The 23,299-nt window shown below is 40.1% G+C and overlaps 1 protein-coding gene across 1 annotated transcript in view; it reads right to left on the bottom strand.

The window, feature by feature from the left end:
- Positions 1 to 23,299, bottom strand: part of hpse2 (heparanase 2) — a 32,215-nt gene that overhangs the window by 5,190 nt on the left and 3,726 nt on the right. The window contains exons 4-9 of the mRNA XM_079559600.1: positions 11,328 to 11,501; positions 10,406 to 10,577; positions 8,166 to 8,213; positions 4,205 to 4,298; positions 3,643 to 3,749; positions 3,447 to 3,561 (exon numbers count right to left, since the gene is read on the bottom strand). Of these exons, the coding sequence (XP_079415726.1) occupies positions 3,447 to 3,561; positions 3,643 to 3,749; positions 4,205 to 4,298; positions 8,166 to 8,213; positions 10,406 to 10,577; positions 11,328 to 11,501 (710 nt within the window). The remainder of the gene's footprint in view (positions 1 to 3,446; positions 3,562 to 3,642; positions 3,750 to 4,204; positions 4,299 to 8,165; positions 8,214 to 10,405; positions 10,578 to 11,327; positions 11,502 to 23,299) is intronic.

Genomic DNA, 23,299 nt, shown 5'->3' with positions numbered 1-23,299 from the left:
AGAAAATGCGCATATTGTATGAAAAATAAATAAATAATAATAATAATAAGATCACTTCACGGCATCCACAACTTATCTCTGCTCTTGCATACTTAGAATAGAATAGAATAGAATACAATACAATAGAATACAATAGAATGGACTAGAATGCTTTATTTGTCATTACACACAAGCATAATGCACCTTGCTTGGCACTCAAATTAAAATTGCTTCTCTTTAAAAATAACCTTTGAATTTTTGGTAAGAATTCACTCTTTGGGTCCAAAATGCTGCAGCGCCCTGATGTAGACGCGCACCTAAAGCATGTTGCCAACAAGGGAGACAGAACGTGTCATTTCCTCCTCAAAGCAAAATTCAATATCCGACTTTCTCTCTCCCCTTGTTTTTTTTCCAAGTGGTGGAATAAAATTTGTTTTGTCCTTCAGCAGCAGAAATGTGAAAATTACATTTGACAGGCACATAAGGTAAGGTGAACTTTATTGTCCCGAGAGGAAATTTGTCTTGAGCTACAGTGTCACATTATCTGCATTACAACTAATGTTCATAGTTCTGCACAGCAGCAGCATTATTAAAAATGTAACAAAGGAAAAAAACAGGTAAAAAGAAAAAGAAAGATATTTATGCTTGTCTTATTGTCTTTTTTTAAAACTATATTGTCTATCAGAGGCACACGGTCATGGAACACACAGCCAGCCCATGTCAGGAACTGTAGTACCTATGCACTCACTGGTAGACAATCCTTTTTTTTCAGTTGTTCTTTTGGGGGGCAACTTCTATCAGACCGGTTTATTTACATGTGACTAGTGAAAGGTCTGTAATGTGTATTTTCTTCTGTATATTGCCTTATTGAATGTCTCAATGTATCCTTGAATATCTATTGTTTTTACCAAGCATTTTAAATGTATGATATTTACGCTTTCTGCTGACATGTTTATTAATATGCATTGTCTGAATTCAAATTATGAATAAGTAAATTACAAAATGCAACAATTCATCACTTGCATTAGATTAATTCAGAGGTCATCGATTCAATGCCAGTTTACATACTATAGGTCCACATTCAATTCATTCATGCCGACCTCAATCCCCCATCACTATGCAACTAGTTATAAGCATTATTATTATTCCAGTCATAAGCATTATTATTATTATTAGTATCATCATCAATAACATCGCAGGCTTGTTGTTTTTGTTTACATTATTAGTAGTAGATAGTTTTGCTTTTGGAAAATTGCCTATAAACTCATGTGAGTGTGAAGAATTTGGATGATAGAAATGCGTTATAGCAGGGATGCCCAAAGTGCGGCCCGGGGGCCAAATAGAGCCCCAAGACCTTTTTTTGGTGGCCATCAGGCTTCTTGATGAATTGGCACACATTGCCAGAGATGCTACCTTTTATGGTAAGTTTAATAATTTCACATGATTAAAATCTCTAAACTGTACATTTTATTGTGAGACAGAGCTGCATTATGGCTCCAAGCCTAATTAATGGCATGGGGAACAATTTGAATCTCTCTTAAATGCCCCCAGAATGTTTAACAGCATTGACCGTTGATCTCAGGCCCTCCATGCTGTCTACTCTTCAATTTGCGACTCTCGATGAAAAAGTGATATCTCTTTTCTTAAGCCTTCTAATATTAAGCCTTCTTGTGTAATGCTGTTTGGGGTTATTGTTACTGAGTGGTCAAGAGTACGCCGTCTCCCTCTACAGACTACACAGTCTCAACACCTCTCACCAAACCCAGAGCAACATGTGTTCCTCAGGAAGTTCCCATGCAATCCTGCATATGGCAACATTTAAGGGCTTCTTTTTCCAAGCAGGCTTTAACTTAATTTGCTGCCAAAGCATCGAAGAAGCAAAGCACAATATGGAACTGTATAGTGTTGGCCACAGGCAGAGCGGTGGTTGAATGTATGACCAAAACTGTAATCGATGATTATTAAATATTTAATGAAACCAAGAACAGGTTTGGGCCTTGAGTCAGGGTGATGCAGTGCACACCTCTCCATCTATATTGCAACTGTGGGAGTTTATTTGTTCTGGTCTCTAAATTCACATTGATACTATTATAGCAACATACATAAAATATTATTAATTATATCAAAATTTACAATAATGTATAGAAAATGGCAACAATTTCTGGCCTCAAGCATTTTGCATAAAAGTGATTTTGTGTCTATTAGACAACTATTTAACACACAAATGGATTCACTTATGCACAAGTGTGAAACAAATTAAAGTATAAGCAAGTATAGCATTAACATAGTTGGAGGGATATGACATTGTAAAACGCTAAGTAAGTCAAAGGCCCTCCTGGATTCAACATCTATACGAAGCAGTTGTCCTGGGAAGGGGCCAAGTCATAAATTGTGTGCACAGAGGACAGGTTGGCCCTTCAGTGAATTCTCTCAGCAGGTAGGCTGCTGCAGCACTCAGACATCCAGCTATGTTAAAAGCATTGTGATCCTGGCGGGGGACTGTCATTCCCAGGAAATATATGGAGACAAGGGGGGAAAACGAAGCAATCCTGATTGTTAATAAGTCTGAGTTACTGGAGAAGAAAAACATATTGTGCATTTTCTTACACTCCTCAGGATGCTGGAAATTATCACCTGTGGAACAAACCCATAGATCAGAATGTTTCCTGATGTGGTACAGGAGCAACATCTTCAGCCTTCAACTTATTAAAAAAGGTTTTATGAGCTTAATAAATCTTGTTTATGAACCAGGTCTGTGTTTTATCACAGTGTCACACTTCTTATGGACCACAGATACCAACGAAAGAAATTCAAGGTACTGTTCAAATTAAGTTGATATGTCACATTTTAAAGGTACTATAAATTGTTTTGACTAGATGCTTATGGTAGCGTTTTACTTTTTTTTTTTTTCATTCTTTTATGAATGCATTGATGTATTTGCATCTCAGGTTGCAATCTGTCACCGGGCAACTGTCCTGCACAGAGGTGTGCAGGGGGCACTCACAGTGTCCTGGGACGGCTCCTGACAAAGGGCTAAGGTTACATGGCATGTCGCCTCCGCGTCTAACCACTCAACACTACTAACTGCCTTTCATCTTACCTAATAGCTCCCACGGGAAAACGCAAGAGGTGCCATCAGGACCTCTAGTATGGACAGTCCAGAAGAAGAGTTGAAGGTTTGGGAGCCTCAAGTGTAAATGTAAGAGGGCAGTGAAACCCACAATCTCTTTAATTAGGTCTAAATTATGCACCGTACAAACACTGATCTGCAATAATACTGTCGTACAAACTTATAACTTATTAAAATATGAGAGAAACATTTTAAACAATGTTTGACTTTCTTGAGTCTAGACAGCATGTTTCATTTGTCCCTGAGATCAATATGCAAATGCAGGCATGGACGACACATGTTTGAATTGATTACATATTGAGAACCCATACGATATACATGTAGACAATGCACTTACAGGTAAAGGGTTAAAATTCTGGTCCACAAGATGAGTGTATCCATAATCAAAGAAAGAGTGACGCAGAACAACGTCAATCCCCTGAACCGCCGCCACACCGAGCGTGTTAATCCATCTATTAAACACACATTCAAGAGGGCAACTTAGGTGAAGAAGTACTTTACAGGGTTTTGATAGTTTAAGTGAAAGCACTTACAGAAATCCAGCCGCATAAGTGTGAGAGAGGTTATTGATGCCTCCGGTCCAGGCAGGGCCCAGTCCACCCAGCCACACCTTTTTACCTGACGTGTGTGCCTTAACAACCTACAACAGCATCTGTTATTTCATATTTTGTCACAGTATAATAAAGAGCACATCAAATCACTATCTCTGGCTGAATAAAACTGCAGCGGTAATTTCATTTGAACAGACTAGATATTGTTCCAGGGAATTGTTGTCCCTGGAGCTCTTTTGGCACTGGTCTAAGCTTGAAACGCAGACTTTGTGCCACAGCGGACAATATTAAAAATACATCATCCTTGCCCCGAGGACTCACACATGTGTCAGTATCATCCAAGAAATTGCTTTGAGATCTGTGCTCATAACTTGGCAAACACAACACCAATGCAAATGTGGAGCTGGAATAAATTATGCTTTATTCAGCACAGTTACAGTGACCTTGTTTTTAAGACTTCTTTATAGTAAAGCGAAACGCGCTTTTATTTAAAAAAAAATGTAGATACTAAATGTTTAGTTCAGCATTGAACTGACTGATTTACCTGAATAACTTTATTGATCTGCTCTGTAAGTGTGTCCATCAGCCGGGTTTTTAGGAAGTCCTCAACTTTTTTCACCCTGCCGTCCATGAAATAACTGCAAGAAAAATGCATACATTCATAAATAAATGGTGCGGTGTCACAGTAATCTATAAAACAGAAAACAACAAACAAAGCAAAGTTAATTACTAAGGATGGACTTTGTATAAATGAAACTGATTCTAACACTGTGTTTTTTTTGAAGGACCCCAGGAAGATTAGCCGGCCCACAATGGGGATCCTAATACAAATAAATAAATAAACAAAGTGCTTTTGTTTCAGGGGCTTTTAAAGACAATTGTGGACTAATATTATTCTGAAAATAACATGTCAATATGAATATGAATATGTCTGGACTCTTCACAAGGATATGGTTTAAAGCCACTTTTTCACTAAACCATGAGAGTCTACTCTCACAGGTGGGAATATGTCATCAGTCGTCACACCGCAAACTACACTATTGAACCATAGTAATAAAAGCAAAAGAGAAAAAGATAAGTAACTAACAAAGAAGAGGATGTAAATAATTTAGGCCAATGCAATGTTAAATTAACAAGCCTTTGGTTAGTTTTATGTTGTGTCTGTTGCATCTATTAAACTGAAATTAACTCCGATGTTATCAATACAGGCATCAAGTCATCTTAACCATATATGACTTTAATTGTTTGGTGCTGATCTGATTGCAGAACATTCCAGCAGGGAAAAGACATCAGCCGATTTTTGTTTTTTAATGTTACAAATAAAGCCAATAATGTCAATGAGTTACAACTTAAATACTGTTTGGAAATTGGTCAAGCCACTCGTGTTGAAAGAGAAAAACCTTTTACAAGCAAGAGTCATAAAAGTAAACTTTTCATCGCTACATGACGTAGAAATTAATAACTGGCAAGTTCTGGCCCAGCTAGTGTTTTTGCATTGGTTCACTGAGATGTTCACATCACTAACAGCCCACAGTTTCAGCAATTTGGCTTCACAAGTGCGTGTCTCGAGGCGATGCAAGCACCAAAGAAGTGTGCTGCTGCGAATTTGTCTTCTTTGGTTCTTAGCCTCATATTTTCACTGCTTCATCTGGGAATCATTAACCTTAACACCAATAAGCTGTCCATCTTAATTGAAGCTACATGCCCTACGTGAACATTGCACTGCACAAATACAAAGCACATCTGCTTCTTTGCAGATTTTCCACTCAGTATTTGGAGATTACAATATCAAAAAGATGTAGTTATCTTTATCATCTATTCAAACCATATTCATTTGAACCATTTCAATAATTATCACAGCAAAGATAAAGGGTACAGGTATAAGGAGAAGAAAATATCAAACCCAAATGAATATACAGTCAGTCCCAGCTGGACTCTACACAAGGATTCTGTCAGTGGTTGTGTATATCTGGAAATATTAAAAGTGACAAGATTTTTACGTCCTGGGAGCAGCAATTGTGTTATTAGACTATTTTTAGATTGTGGTCTGCACATTTGGCCGTAGAAACCACAGTTGGCTCAATAAAAACAAGTGTTCGTGACTAGTGTGACTGTGAATCTCAAACAGAGTCTCCTAACTCACCTCAAAGGAAAGGGGTAACCAGACCAGTAGAAGTGTTAATGAGTGGTCCCTGCTTTTATGAGTTTGGCTTCTTTGCAGAGGTTGTCGTTACTGTCACGCAGCCTGGTTAGACTGGAATCCAGAGCACTGGCGCAAAAGTGCCTAATTGACAGGGAGAATGAGCCGGCGCATATGGTTTGATTTTAACAGTGTGGGTGGTGTTTTGCTAAGCCTTACTGACAAGCTGTACTCCTTCCGTTTCTTCTAATTTCTCCTAATTAGACCTGACCTTCACCTTAATGACCAATCACTCATTCTCCTCCCAGACTTGGGCTCGGCCTGAACAGGGAGGGACGCAAATGGCATTTTTATGTGTCTGCACAGATACAGGGATTGTGTGCATTCCTACAGTTTCAGGAGCAGCACGTCCAGTTTAGAACTGTGTAATGCACAGATCTGAGTTTCTTAATCTACTTATACCATGGTCCTCCAATTTGAAACAGTCCATTTGTGAATGTGATGCCTGTTTGTATTATTTGGGACTTCAGTCTCGGCTACTTAGTTACTTAAGTTTTTAAGCTTCTGAACTGAGGTCCCAAACAGCAGCAGCACCTCCTTTGTTTATTGTAGTGGTATTGTTTTTAAATGCCACGTAGAAAGCCTGGCAAGTGTTACTGGAGAAATCCTTTTCCGGCCTATCATCGGAGACGTCAGATGGAGGCAGGAAGTGAAGCAAAGGAAAAAAAAGAAACCTTAACAAACCAGTTATCACAAGTATAAAGTTCCAACTTTAAAATCGTCCTGTTGTGTCGTCCCTAAGAATAGTAGGGAACAGCATTTGGGGCAGACAATTTAAGTTTTACAAATAGATACAGACGGCATCTTGTCATAGAAGGGGGCGTGGCTTCGCCAAGGGGGAAAATAGAATCTTTAGAGAAACGTTCACTCTTTTTACATTTTCTGGTGGAATATGAACTTATTTACTACAAATAAATAATGTCAAGTCTAAATCGGGTCCATATGGATATTTATTCTCAGTAGATTGTTCAGTAGAAGTAAAAAAACTGCAGTTGTAGCTAGCGCTAGCTAACCATTAGCATTAGCCCGATGCTAACATAAAGCATCAAGTCCTCTCCTCTCCATGTCTTTGTATCTTTATTTAGTAGAAAACTATATTCATAATTCAGCATTTGTTAAAGTAGTTTTTGAATAATTAAAGAAAGTTTCGATTTTTCTCCAAATTGTTTTCCCCCTTAAGTGTTTTCAAACATGACCATATATGGGCGATTCCAGAGATGCCGTCTGTATCTATAACCCGACAACAGCTATATATCGTGACAAAAGCTACAGTGGAGTGATATAGCATAGGTATGACGGCATCTTTGCGAACGCCGACAAAAGTTTGGCAGTGGTAAACAAATATTTAGCATGTAACAAATGCTGAATTACAGATATACTTTCTGCCAAACAAAGATACAGAGACATGGAGAGGAACAAAGTGGTTCAATGGCCTACATTTAGATACATAACAGGGCATGCTAACCATAATGCTAAAGCTCCATGCTACATGCTAACGGATCGCTTCGAGTGATGGTTTTTCACTTCTAGAGGACAAGTTCAAAGCATTCATAAATCCACAGTCACCATGGAGATCCGCCGTGTTTGCAGCTGTTTGCATACATTTTCCATAGACTAACATTAGCTAAAAACAGTATAAAAAGTGGAGAAAAAAGCCGTGGAACAACTCCGTTAGCTGCTGAGTTACTGCACGTATACGTCTGTGGTGGTGTCCAAGTGCTTTAATGTGAACAATAACTAAAAACTCCAGCATTTTAACTTTTGAAATCTCCATTAGTTTATAATTGCTGCTGATGCTTAGCGACATGACATCACATTCCCGAACTCTATTGGTGTGTGCTAAATTATGCTTTTAGTCTGCCAGAAAGTGTCTAAAAATAAAATAAAACTAGGATTACTACAACTCACTTCCTTCTCCCTCTCTAAGCCACTGGATAAAAACAAAGCCCAGTGGAGTGTTTTTTGCGGTTAACATTTCTGTTAATACTTCAGTGAACTTGTATCTGACTTATGTTAGGCTAATAGGACTCAAAAATTACCACAGCTTTTTTTACTTTTAGTCATGGAATTTCCATCTTTTTTTTTAAATACAGTGAGTAAAATCGGGCTACTTGAACATTCCCAAAAGGGCCACCATACTGGATTGTCCAATCTAGGGTTTTATTATAGTAAATATCTACCATCTAACACTCGGCCTTTATGCTGCTGTTTGCCATACGAGCAATTAGCGCTATATGAATTCATAAACATGTAACATTCAGCACACAGATGATGAATAAAAAGATAAAAAGGGTAAAATACCTACTGTTGCCACGTAACCGCATCTACGACCGAGGCAGCGTTTCTCATGAACCTAGAAATAGGAAACAGGTGTCAAAGGTTTAAATGAAAATAGGATTGAGACATTTTTCCCCTTTAGTTTATTATTTGCCTCGCCAAAGCTAACCACCGTGAAAAAGTAACTGCACATTGAGCAGTACTGCATATTTTTATTCATATTGAATTAAGCTGCATAATGTATTGCTAAAATTGCTATCACAATATTAGGTGATGCCAGACCCATATTGCAAGAAGCCACAGTAATGCATAACTACTGAGGTCTTCCATCTGACCAACTACATACATTTCCTGATAAAAACAAAAACACATGTAGAAAGTAACTTAACATTTTTTTTTTAGTAATCTCTAATTTAGTTCAATTTTTGTTGTTGTTGTACTTTTTTGATAATCTTTTTAATACTATTTGATGAAAACAAAACAAAAAACAAATTGCTAATGATTTTTATTAAATTTAATGCAATGCACTGTTGAAAGGTTTTGCTAAATATCACAGTAAATATTCTTATAGCAATATTCAAGATAGTTGTCTAATATTGCCATTGTATCTCATATTGTGCAGCCCTTATACTGAGGCTTCAATAAAGTATTCAGACACAAAGAAGAACAAAGATTGCAAAACGTCCTTTTAAATGTCTCCAAGCCCTGACCACACACACCACGTTTGCTTCTAATTATTTAAATAGCAACTACAAAGAAGATCCAGTAAATGCCTGTAAAAATGTAGGAACACAGCCTACCTTTTAATGAACCCATTGTGTACACATAACAAGAACTAGAACCATCTACAGTGCTGCTGAGCTGTTGCATCTGTGCCTCTTCATCCTGTCACATGTGCTACCTGCCTCCCACCTCTCCATATTTGGCTTGAACATAGTACCACTCATGCCCCAATCCGTGTCTCTAAACATCAAGCCACAACTTTCTCCAGCGGGGCTTGTTTAGTCTGTCGGAGGCTCATATTTGTACTCTCGAGTGGCTCAGTGTCCCATCCGTCTGATTTTCCTGAGAGCAGCTGAGTGGCTGTACCTCGTAATCATGTCAAACACACCAGAATCACCCAGGCTTTAAAAGTGACACTGCGACCTACCGCGGCTCCACTCTACATCCGACGCTGTGCATCCATCTGAATTGTTATACACTTACACCTTTATTTACGGCCACATTTCAAGTACTTATAGGGCTACAGTGGAGTGCAGAGCCTAATGGTTTCATTGATGTGCATAGCTCAGGTTCACAGAGCAGGAAGACCTCAATGCGGTTTAGGAAGACTTTCAACCACAAACTGTGTCATATGAGCTTGAATAAAAGCTACTTTCCTCGAGCAAAGCGATGTCGGCTTGTAGGCTGTAGGACTTAGGAAATGTTTTCAAATCAATGTTGGGTAAAATCCAAAGAATTGTATGTGTGTGTGTGCTTGTATTTCAAATGATGAAATTATATTGTATAACTAAACCCTCTGTAACTTTACAAATGACAGAAAATGCCTTAAGAATTTCAATAGAATATTTGTTAAACCTAATGCTTGTCTTTCATGGCCAGTGAGGGTACATAAAAAACAACACAAACCCTCTTGTGAAACTTAATACAAGGAGGAGAGTGTGGGTCAAGGACGAATCGCTGAAAGTCAATGTCCTTGCTTAATAAAGTTAAAAACAGTTAAAATTTCTACCCTCCATTTGTGGATGTAGTCAAGCCTTTTATGACTTTGGCAGGCACCTTTGGCAAGGTTTAATATTTTATGGCCTGCATGATAGATACATACTTACAAAATGTCAGTCAACAATTTACTTAATGTTGTAACTTAGAAGGCTAATCTTGGATGATTACTAGTCGCCAAACATCTGAAACATGCAAGGGTACTTAAAAAAATAATGTCAATCAGAAGAATCGCTTTTGCTTCATAGACTTTAAATCCATTTAATGCTGGATATGGTCTGAAAAGAGCGCAGGAGTGTGAGGTTGTCATGGCGAGCTGTGAAGTGAGCAGGTGGGACATAGTGCCTCCACATTATCAGTCAGATGACACTTTATTTAGGCTGACATGATATAGTTGGTGCTTACACTGTGTGTGTCTGAGTCCATAAACAATGGACACCAATCCTTTACGAGGTGCATATAACGCTATGAAGTTCAGTAAAAGTCCCACGCCACTTCAGCATACTTTCCACTACCGAGATTGCCTAATTAACGTTTTTGCTGACTCACCCGTCCAACATATGGAGAGCGTTTTTCCGAGGTCGTCCAACGTTGGGTCCATAGAGGTGTGCTTTGTGGTAGTATCGCACAGACTGTAGCAGGGTCCTGAGTTTGCCGTAGTCCTGTGCCCACTGGGTGCTGTTGACTGCTCGACCCACCATGCTGCGATAAGCATTTGGCTCTACAAAAAGAGGGTGCAAAACAATAAATTGATGAAAAAGTCATGTACAGTATATACAGTGGTCAGAAATATTACTACAGCCTTGGTTGGCCTCAGTATGAGTGTGCAATAGTCAAATAAGTAGAATAACGGATAATTGAGCAATTTTCAGTAATGTGGACAGATTTGACTCGATGTCAGGGGAATGGAGTGGACATGTAGGGTGGCCTTGAAAAGCTTTTCAAACCAAAGCGCACGAGGGGGCTAGAGAATTTCACACAAGCTCCTATAAATGTTTGCAACTTTCAAACCATAAATAAAGAAGCAGAGCCGTATGATTTATGAGTGTCCCAGAGAAACCCAGCATATTCTATTACCATTTCTGTGCCTAAAACAGCAAACGTTACCACAACATAGTTAATAATCTAAAAGAATTTATATTCATCTTTTATAATTATAATGATTTTTAGAAATAATGTATTTTCTTGTCCCTTCAGCTGAAACAAAAAAGGGCTGGTTGGCTGCGTGCAGACTGAGCTTCAGGACACATATGTTTAGGATGACATGAGGACTCGCAGTTCCTTTCATCTCTCGTTACCTGATTTTAACCCTCTACCTCTGGTTCCAGTCAAACACATTAGTCCAATACAACCACATTCGGACCGACTAAAACGTACCAGCTATTGCGTCATTTCAAAGTATTGCAGACTATGTAGTGTTCATAACCAAACTTTGACAATTGCCCCATTGACAGGAAACAGGTCTACGCACCGTTGCCGAGCTCCCAGGAAATGTTGTACTTCTTTCCCGCTCCGTACTTCAGGAGGCTGAGCGTGGACGACGTGTTCCAGGAGTTGTCCGGGTTTCGCTGCAGCGCATTTAGCCCCAGGACCAGGTGCAGACCGGTGCAGTCAGCGAAGTTGTACAGTTTGTCTAAAGACCTGGCTGGGAAAAAGCCACAAAACAGTTGTAACTGTAACTTTTCAAAGACATTGCCATTACAGCAGAGAGCGCTTTAATAGATTGTGTTAAACATTTTCTGGTTGTTATAATAGTATGGATGTCAAGTTTATACATGGTTTGAGTATTGTTCTGTTTATTCAGCTACTGGTGTGACAATTTGCGACATTAAATATATATTTTATATTTGCAATGGTGAAATTACAAATACTGTGAAAACTTGTGTCCATTTGTAAGGGCATCAAGATGTGCATAATTGATAAAGCAGGTGCAGAGTGGGACACATGACGACAGGGTGCGGCACGCTTCATTCAGTGAGAACCCAGATGTACTGGTTTTCCCATCATGCACCCCTGTGGAGAGGGCTGTAGCTGACCACTCGTTTACATCTGCAGTTTTCAGCAGAGCTCACCTCTCTTCATCCTCCTCGATTACGGCTGAGTGGTCAAAGATGAGAGTCAAACTTAAATGCTGGCACATGGTGAGTGTGCCAGACGTGTTTGTTTAAACTTAAATGTGTGACTGCAGGCTGCTCCTGGACGCCTCCGGCTCTTGTTTTGAAATCTAAGCGGTTCTGAGTCATTCTGTTAATATAAATATTACCATGACCTCTGACCTGGACTTCCTTGGGCCAAGAGAAAACAGATGAAGAAGATAGTGCCAACGTAGATGTAAAAATGTTATCTCTCAGTGTGTGGCTTCTCTGAGTTCAGAAAAGAACTCAGAAAAGAGAGGATTCATGAGCTGGCTGAGCTTGATGGAAATCCATATAATTGGGCCACGACTTGAATTATGTGGCATCAAAACATCAGTATTTAATAAATTGACGTGTAAAGTACAAATGTATGTCCATAAATCAGATAATGGAGTGAACATCTGAGGCCCAATGTGTTTTCACTCTGCATTCAGGCTTTTATTTTTCCTGGAACATTTGTTTTGTATAACCCACGGAGAAACTAAAGAGAACAGAAAGACGGCTTGTTGCATCTGGCCTCTGGTGTCCCTTCAGTTTTTATAGGACAAAGCCCTAAAAACCAAAACACTAGCTGCAATTATTTAGTGTACACAGCACGTCTCTGTTCTATATTTGATGAAAACAGAAAAATGCCCAATTGCTTATAATAAGTACTACGCTCTGAGGAATGGTGTCAGCAGAGTGTGGGCTGAGGCCTTTGGTATGATCTGACATGAGGGCTAAGGCTAGGCGACATGATTGATTGATTGATAAAAAAAAAAAAGAAACAAATTTATATGGATTTGACCAAAACGGTTAATAGACATTGACATAAGGATTGCCACTCCAGTAGCCTTAACACAAAGGTTTTCTTTTTATTCCTCCACAATAAGCAGTTACTGCAGGACTGGCTGTAGACCTGTCACATAAAAAAAAGAAGAAAGAGAAAAAAAGCAGATAATTGCAGTCTTAGGATCAATTCACAGATTCACATTCATTTGGTTGCACCGACACACGCTTTAATGCATCATGTCAAAGGAGATGAGGGAACTGGCCGTGATCTCTCACTCAAAACAACAACTTAAATGACTAGATTCACTTCTTAACCTCTTTACTAGGGACATGTGTTTTGCTTGTCTGGTTGGTTTCACTGGATTATCTTGCCAAAATTAACTGCAGAATGGGCATCCAGCTGTCACAGTGAGGAGTCCAGGCTGGAGCTGCTGCACATTAAAAGTGGAAAAGGATTCTTGCACTGGATTACAGGGAAGCAACCAGATAAAGTGGTGCTCAAGCGCTAAGTCAAGTTCACAAGTTCATAATTTCATTATTAAATTGAATGCTTTCTTTAACTTTTCTCAAACCACACTTCCCATGTGACAACTATTGCACTCTCATCAGAAAGTCATTTCAAATAGTAATTTTAATCCCTCACAGAGACCATGCAAAACATAAGATTATTAATACTTTAGATCTGTCTGTCTCTATGACCCAACCTGACCTCACGCATGGACTGATGCCCATCTGAAATAGGACTCTGTATTGTGGAAATATTAATGTGTACCGAACATAACTTCCATCCTCACTACACATGCACACGCTTGGAGTTTCAGCTTCTTTCATCTGACCGGCAGTGGGGTTGAAACCATCAGAACTGTCCCAAAAGATTTCAGATGTGTGTATTGTGTATCCCTGCACTCTTGTGGAGCGGAAAGAGTGGGGTCTGGACATTGTCAGTCTGTCGATCTGATAGAAACGCCAGTTGTGTGAACCAGAGAAGTCGGCAGCATCAGTCAGCGTTAAGCCTCATTACTACAGCTCTGCATATAGACTCCAAAACAGCACTCAGGTCCACATACACGGGGCTCATACAAACAATCAGCATGTTTACGTGCACAAAGGGCCCCGACTACTTTGGAGTTCTAAGTGCAAAATTAAGTTAAGTAATATTTATTTTAGAAAATTTTCAAAATGTGCATCGCTCATACTAATTGCCAGAGCTCCTGTCAAAACCTAATGGCGCATTGAGTTGCCTTGTGTACGAAATGCGCGGTATAAATACAGTTGCCTTGCCTTGCCTAATGGTGAAAATGTCTTACATATACTACTATCTATGCCATAAGCTAAAATTATGTTTTTTATTGTAGCTTGCTGAATAAAGAGAGATAAAGCATAAGGTGTTCATAAACTCAAACATAACCACACTTTTTAATATTTATGTTTAAACTAAAGACATGTATTGCATTACATCATTCTTACACTGCAGCCATATGTAAGCAGGGGTTCGTCAGGCGCGCTGACAGCTCAAAGTACAACCAGAAGCGCGTGCACACACTCAAAAAGAAAGAGAGAGGGAGAGAGAGGGAGAGAGACGGAAAGAGAGAGAGGGAGGTAAAGAGAGAGAGAGGGAGGGAAGGAAGGAAAGAGAGAGAAGGAAAGAGAGACAGAGGAAGAGAGAGAGGGAGGGAGAGAGAGAAGGAGAGAGAGAGGGAAAGAGAGAGAGGGAGGGAACAAGAGAGAGAGAAAGAGAGAGAGAGAGAGGGAGGAAGGGAAAGAGAGAGTGAAAGAGAGACAGAGGGAGATGGAGGGAGGGAGGGAAAGAGAGGGAGGCAGGGAGAGAGAGAGGCGAGGAAAGAGAGAGAGGGAGGGAGAGGAAGAGAAGGACAGAGAGAGAGAGAGAGAGGAGGGAGAGAGAAAGAGAGATGGGGAGAGAGAGAAAGAGAGAGGGAGAGAAAACAGAAGAGGGGATAGAGAGGGAGAGGGGAAGAGAGAGCAGTAGAGAGGAGAGGGAGAGAGCGCTGTTTTAAATACTAGCAGTCACCTTCAATGTCTGCTGTAACTTGGATCCATTATTCTATTCATCAGTGACATTCATTTTTGAATCCCAGGTTGCTAATGACAACGATTGTACAGTCCTAGCATCCAGCTCAGGCTCAGCACACTCTTCAACATCTGCTACATCATGGTTTCAGTTTTTTATTGGAGCTGCTCCCTCTAACTAGAGCCGCTGACTGAAGCAAGGTCATCCGCAGAACCACTTTTATTAATTCCCAATTTCTGTCAGGAAACAAATGTGTAAAAGAGCTGCTAAAGTGATGGCCTGTGCGGGTCATGGACAGAGTGATATAGGGTTTCCATCTTAGCACTGTATCTGCCATTCATCGCCATGTTAACTTGACACTGCCAGTTAGCATTGTAGAGAAGGAAAAATGTGGTTTTCATATTGCACAACTCTGAGCCTTGCCGCCAGCGTGTTGCGTAGACCATAACCATGCCTTGTTTATACATACCCATCTTAATATGGATTCTTCTTTTGTACTAAACCATTCAGATCGACACACTTTTTGTAGTTTGGAAGAATGCAAGAAATTGCCGGGCACCTGCTTTCAATTGTGTTAGTTAAGAGGGATCAGAGTATGCTTAAGAGAGAAGCGGCAGAGCTACAGATTGACTTGATCTGTGAATTGTGCAGTGGCTGGTGTGTGGCCTTCCTGTGTAGAGTCAGTGGACAGAGCAGCCGGGTGAGTAAGATGAGTGGTATGTTAACATATACACTCGAATGCAAAGTTCCTCCACTCGCGGCTGCACTGCTGCACTCTGGGCCACAGGCTACAGTGGACAACACATCAGAGACAGAGATGGACACCATGACATCAACAGCCTTGGGTTGGCAGTGCACAGGTCCAGGTAACACAAACCACCAGTTGGAAGAACAGTGCGCGCGATATGTCATCTGTTTGGCAATGCTACCTGTAATCGCTCTCAAATGGGAAAAGTGCCCTCTTTAGAAACTAATGACTCATAGTGTTTGGCTTACAAAAAAACAAGTTGTCATTCCCAAGAGACAAGCTTGTCTTCTTACTTTGCTGCTGATTCTGCTACCTACAAAGCACAACTAAACACAACTTGCCAAACAACTGTTTTTTATGAACCAATGTGTTTATGTGTAGACAGGTCACTGACAAGGTCTGTACTTTTCATTCACTCACTGGCAGTCTTTGCTGGAGTCTACAGTGAGTAAAATCCTGGACTGCACAGGGTACACAGGGCATGTTTTCTGCAGGCGCGCTGGTGTCTCCAAAAGCATGAGGGCCAGATTGACCCATGGTGGCAGCACTCAACCTCACAGCAACTCAGGACTAACCCTCATCTGATCTGTGTAATTTCATTGTAATACTTCTCAACATCATTGTAAATGAGAGTCCCTCAGTGACTTCTCAGGAGTAAAGTTAAACACAAATAGACACATGTATCAAAACAAATAAAACATGGTACCTACTGCTACATTTTCACACAGAAACTAAAACTAATGGTTACACAATGGATTGCATAATTTCCTTTGCAGTCTGAAAATGAAGCAGGATAGTCCTGACCAAGCACTGACCTTTACGCTGAGTTAAAAGTACTGTAATTTCCAAAGAATTGTAAAGTTTTGACCCTTGAGCCGTAGAGCTGCCCCTCACACACCTCTGATCTGTGCTGAAGCTGGTGTTGGCCCTTATTTCTGAATAATTGCAGAGAAATAGGACTCTTTGGAGAGGACATAGTGAAACAAAAGAGAGGACGACCAGGTCAACACAGCCCCTGAACCATCAAAGTGTTTGGCAAGACGAAGCCTGCAGCCTTTCCCATGTAGCACCTGCTGTAAAGAGCTCAGCTGATCAGGTCGAAGCATTAAATGTGGAACTCTTATGCTGTACTTTGAAAGTGCAAAAGCAGAAATGCTGATCTGGGACATCACAAAAAATGGGCAGTTTTTGCACAATCAATATTAGAAGCTTTGATCTCAGAGTGATGGATGAGCATCATGAAGACCAGAGCCCTGGTGGGGCAGCAAAGAAAACACACAGTGTCCCGGACTTCGTCACAACATTGGAATAATTAGTATAATTGCAGTAATCATCTTCTATTCAAAAGCCATATGCAAAAGCATTAGTTAGTTACAGTGAACTGAGAATTCAGGACTCTATGAACAGAACCAGATTGAACAGATAACCTGATACATAATGATTACGGTCATAATGGCCTTAATCATGACCCAGGGCAGGGAGGGGCCCTCAAAAGCCTGTTTCCTAAAGTCTCATACGCGAGGTACGGTCCAGAGCTTCTAGGGTCCAGAATTTTGTTCTACACCCCTATTCACAACATCCTCAACCAACTATGAATTTGACTCTAGATGATTTGGTATATGTTTTATTGTGTTGTACTTGCGTTGATCTACAACAGTGGCTCTCAATAAGTAAGGACCCAAAACTGGGCCATGGGCCTTTACAAAATAATATGGCTGTCGATAGACTGCTTAGATAGTTTTTGATGGTAAGCCTTGTACTCAAAACTTGAGTCAACAGAACTATGAAGAAATACTGTATTTTGATACAATATACAAGTAAGTACGTAAGTAAGTGCTTTATTTGTCAACTGTACAACGAAATTGTGTCCAGGTGTTAGTCCTGAGCCACTGCGACTGAGCTGCGCTGCCACTGTGGGCCAACCTGACCAGCATGTTTTTGGAGTTCATGGAAACCGTAGCACCCGGAGGAGCCTGGTTGCCTTCAGTGCTCCTCTGAACCTCTGAAACGGTGCACCGGTTTGTCCCTGTTTCAGAGCGTGGTGTCCTGCATTGGTCAGCTCCTCCACCTCCTCCTTCCTCTTCCTCCTGCAGCTCCCTCTGCTCCACAACAGTCTCTCACCATCTTCTCCTCGTTTGTCCCTTCCTTGTTTCCTGTAGCACCTCTTGTGACGCCTCCACAGTGCTCCAGGTGTGGGGGCTCCTGGTGCCTCTTCAGTGTTTCAGAAGAAGAAATTTGCTTTCTACAAGGTCTGCAAAATATTTTTTTTCATGGTAAGTTGAAATGTATTTATTTCATTTGGGTGTAGCTTGACATAATAAGTTGAAGGTGGGTCCTGAAGCTACGATGGTTGAAAACCACTGATGTAAAAGAAATTTTGATCTAATTTTCTTTTTTTGGGAATCTTTAAGCGGCAACTCTTTTGTTTTGGCTCATGTTCAGATTATATTGTTATTGTGAGTGAATGAAGAGTTTTCTGCATAGCGGACCCGGCAGAGGTGAGACCTGGATCTGCTGCTTTTACAGTTGCGGATAGCGGAAGATAAAACATGCACATCTGGATGCTTCGTTACATCTGGAGGTTTATTACAAATGTTTTATGTTTGCAGGATAAGCTGAATAAGTTTAGAAGATGAAAAGGAAAAGTATCTCATAACACGGCAGTTTTGGTGAACACACAGCTGTATGACACATGTCAACCAAAAATAAGAACATCTGCAATGCCTTATTGCGATACGTTAGTGAGTTATTTGGAGGGAAAAGGGCATTTACAGACCTGGAGCCAAAACTATTGCTATGGCCACAAATAAGCACAGGTTTTTGACCCATGTGTTTGCTCCTGTCCAACCTGACTGCTACATTTTTACAATATATATATAACAACAATAGGCTTTAACATTTCCCTTACAGTGTAATGACATTTTAAATCAATGAAAGTACTTATTTAAGTTGTATTTATTTAAGTAGCCTATAGAATACTGTCTTGATGGTCATTTTAAGTTGTTTGATAGCAGACAGTCAGACTTCTCGTACCGGGCACACGGGCTGCATCCTCTGCCAGAGCCCAAGCCAAACCCAGCCGACATCTGCAGCTGGTTAGAGGTGTCAGCTCCTGCCATTCACTGCAGACTCTAAACCTCCGGGAAAACGTTCACTTGGCCTCATCCCGCCCGAGCCACTGTGAGCCGTCCCATACACTCCCTAAGGGAACGCTGGGCTCGGAAAATACCACCGAAAATTCAATTCCACTTCTCCTTTCCGTGCTTCAGTCCTTTGACCGAGGCAAATTTCATTATACACTTATGAACTCATAAAATTCCTTCAAAAACATAGCTGTGTGTTCTGCAGACCAAAGATCACTCTACCATCTTTGTTGAAGAACTAAGGGGGCAACTTCTAAGCATAGCCTGAATTTCACATGTTTCACATGATTAAAACAGTAGTAAGTAAAAAGTGTTTGTGCACAAGTGATGAAAGCTTTATATAGTTTTTGTCATTTTGCAACCATAACATACACCTAACACCTAACATCTAATAAAAAATGCCAAATAAAAGCTCACGGCACCAATTACTGAATAGTTAGGGCAATTATCTAAAAAGTAGCATATAGATATGAGGAGAAAAGCTGCTACACATCTAACAGTAAGCTCTTTTCTAATGAGCAAATAAACTTTCCGAAGGTGTCGGATTTGATGGAAGAGCCAAACCACTATTTGCTATTGGTTTTAGTGTAACCACAGTAGGTTACAATTCAATACAAGTTACATAAGTGACATAATTCAAGTTCTTTTTTTTCCATGCCATAATGTTATACAGTTATAGTAGTAATAATAATAATAACAGTAATAATAGTAATATCACATGCTGAATAGGAGCATGAGGATCTTTCACGTTACTACTATAATGATGCAAACATAATAATACAAACATATAGACTTTTTAAATCATGCCATTTTAAGTCATGACTAGGTTTTTTGCCTCAAAAGGAAAAGAGGTTTCACTGAAGTGCTTTATCTTTTTCCCCCTAATATTTCATCATTGGTTCAGCTCTAAGTCAGGTATTAGTGTATTATGGTCATAACATTTCCAATCCATTTCAGTTGAAACAAAAGCCATCCAAAACTGAATGACGCGCTTCACACCACATTTATGTAAAGCTTTAAGGCGCTTTAAGAAATGCCTGAGAGGAGTCTCTTTCATGAGGGGGTCAAAAGTCACAAACAGCCAGGAGAGATGCTCAGGTCAGCCGCAACAAAACATTTTAACTCTTATGAGACGTTATCAGCGTGTGAAGAAAAGTGTTACAAACTAAAACAGCAGTCGTACTATTGGCTTAACTGCAGCGGGTAAAACGGTTTCATATTGATTTAGCGAGAAGAATTGTTTTTCGCTCCTTCCAAATGATTTTCCGACAAGAAACGGTCCCCCTCCCTCTGTTACAATCTCGCCCTGTTCACTTGGCGCCCTTGTTTTCTCATTTTGGAGGCTGAGCGCCGAGCTCTGGATCCCGCGCGCAGCAGGACTCCACTGAGTGATAGATGGCCCCTGACAAGGTCCAACACAATCCAACCAGCCATATGCACCGAGTCACTCAGAGCTAAATTAAACACTATTCAAAGTCAGATCGAGGGGAAACTTTCAAATCCACTGGAGGATTCACTCGAAGCGCTGAAGAGAGGAGTAACACTTTTTGCTACTCTGATAAAGGCTCCAGTTCATGTGACGTCACAGTTGCGAAGGAGTTCGACATCGAGGCGGAGATTCTGCTGGAGAATTGTACTCGTGTGACTGATGAAAAACAATTGACAAAATGACATACGATTTGAATTTACCTTTCATGAAATAAAGCGACAAATGCTACACCTTTAACAATCATCTCAATACACAATAGGTTTATCCAAAATACGTGCACACAAAGTAAACAAAACCAGATGACAACTCGGGATGTAAATGATAGTAAAATGAAAATGATGCCAGTGCCTGAAAAGATTGGCTCCGTAAGGCCTTCAAACGTATCCACGCCGTGTAAAACAGCCCTAAAGATAACACTATTTTCGTGTAGGCCCCGTCAGTGTTACCAACCTAATCCTATACTCTGCCGAAAGCAAAGCCAGTGAACTGAAATCTGAAACAAAACGTATGGCTCGCCGAGTTCTTAGGAAAACATAGAGGTTGGATGTCATGCCAAACAATCACAGGAGAGGAAGGGCTGCTTTCAAACATTTCCCATGCGTGAGGCTATTAAAATGACATTCATTCGCAGGTTGCTGGCACTTGTTTCGGGGCATATTGCAAACACATGGAATTGCACGTCCATGCGTTTCTTTAAACAGCAGACAGAGGTATCCTTCCATCAAGGACAACATACAGTCGTGGTCTGTGCGGGCCATGTGGAAGGAGTCAGGGAGAGAGACGTGGAAATGAAGAGTTTGTCACGCTGAGCTTTGGCTGCTGACTCAACACAGGGTTCAGGGCTTTGCGATTCAGGAATATTTCGTAATGAATGTCTGAGGCGGCGCTGTGGTGGTATCTCCTATACCACCACAGCTTATAACAATATCATTCATATAAAGTCATGTACGATGGTAAAGACAAAGGCTACGCTTTGAGGTGGAGTATGGTTTGAGAGAGCGATGCAATATTGATTTCAAGTATTTCCAGCATTAATAATTATTGTAACAGAACTACTTCAAAAATGTAAAATAATTAAAGCTTTAACTCAAGTGAAGGTGATTGACCCATAGGCTAAAACTTGAAGCTATGTGTTGTAATAGTCACACATCTGGATTTTGGAATGCATATCCTTTCAATCCAAAACTATCAAGGCATCGTTCCAAAAATAAAGCTGCTAAAATGTCAATAAGGACTTCAACAAAACATCGTACGGCAGATTTTCAGCTGTCAAATGAACTGACAATATTGTAACAGTGCAAGACCTGGTCCAAATGGCCCATAAATCTTCTCTAAGCACCAAGACATCAGCAATGCCCAAATCTGAATCCATGTGAATCCAACTGAATTCACACTGTGAGAACAAAACTTGAAAGACATCCCACTTTACAGATAGAAAAGGCCACAAGTTAAGACAAAATTGTACTTCATCTTTGTTGGTGAATTATTCTCATAAAAAAAATAAAAAATAACGCATTTATTTTTCAGTTGTCTTTAGGTTAGCCAGACATACATGTGCTTGAAAATGTATGCACTGTGTGACTCTCTCTCCTGTCTGTGTATTGAGCCGGTTCTCAGGTTTCCTTTGAGAAGATGCCTGTCCTCTCGGTGAGCGGCCTATGGCTGTGAGTGCAGCACCTCGCAGAGTTCAAAGACAGAGGGCTCAGGTATTAGTGTCTCTGTCTCTCACACATGTTTACTTTAACCTAACAACTCATTACACACTCTAAACATTCACAGCATATGAGATCAGACTAAAGACATGTCTGCTGAAAAAACCCATAGCAACACTTTCCCCCTGCTGTAGAGGGGAAGCGCATCCGCTTTTTCAGTTTAAAGAGAACCCTCAACATTTTATACATTTAGTGTCAAATAAAAATAATGCCGACATGCGTCATATTGCTCCGTTGCTTGTTGTTGCCCTGCTAGGATGCAATCTGCATACCCTCTATAGAGAGGGAACATTTTAAATTCACTGCTACTACGGAAATGTGCCACGTTTGTGGGTACAAGCAAACATTGTCCATTGTCTAATATCAGCTAAAAACCATAGAAATAAAACAGTGGAAGCGGCATTTGATCCTTACGTATGTAGACAGCTAGCATTTAGCCATCAAACACTGCAAATTATGAAAGATCCAGATGTTTTCAGCTATTGTCAACCCACTGACCACGTTTCGGTGAAGGCAAAGCCTAGTTAGACATCATTAATGAACATGTAGACCTTCATAAACGTTACTTTAGATAAGGATTACTGGATGAAAGAGGCCTCTGAGCTAAATGCTAAACCATATTCTGTTGAGTTTCTGCTTTTTGTGGGGTTGGATCCACATCCAATGCCCACGAAACATCATCATATGATGAGTTAATGATGGATAAACCACAGAAATTATATAAATGCCATGAAACAGACATGTTATATACATACCTCACCATACTTTATTATAGGGACTGGCTTCGCCATTCTCTTGTAAAAAGATAGAAAAAAAGGTACGGTAAACCATTGGCTAACAGAAGTACGCATGAGCATGTCTATAATTTTTACGAAAAACAGTAAAAAAAAAAAAGTGGAGAAAAAAAGCTTTGCAACAAGACTAAAGAATAACGCTAATGTGATGCTAATAAATGTTGAATTTTGGCCTTATTTGAAATAATTTGCTTGAATAACAGCCAGCTAGACTTTACTTTTTATTTATTTATACTTTAATAATTACCTACATTTATTATCTTTATTATTTATTTTCATTTTCTGTTACAACTATTGATAGCAAACAGTTGTCACCTACAGAGCCTCGAGCTTGCAGCCTTTATTGAACTACTGACAGAGGATGAATTTGGTTGTGGTTCAAGTCAATAAATGTTAAACAGTGCCTGATTGACTTGATTTTTACACTGTGGATATAATACTACAGCGTCTTTAAAAATGCACATGGACAAAAAATAAAAAATTTAAAAAATGACCTCAGTTGAACCAAGCGAGAACCGGTAATACAGAACTTTATGAAGATATGCAGACGAAGGGACGTGCCTCTACACAGGAACGTGAGATGCCAATGACCATGACCTCGCGTGTGGATAAGGCTATGTTC

This window comes from Gobius niger, assembly GCF_951799975.1.
Source record: "Gobius niger genome assembly, chromosome: 7".
In the NCBI taxonomy this organism is placed as follows: Eukaryota; Metazoa; Chordata; class Actinopteri; order Gobiiformes; family Gobiidae; genus Gobius; species Gobius niger.
This window is presented reverse-complemented; position numbering and strand designations above follow the sequence as displayed.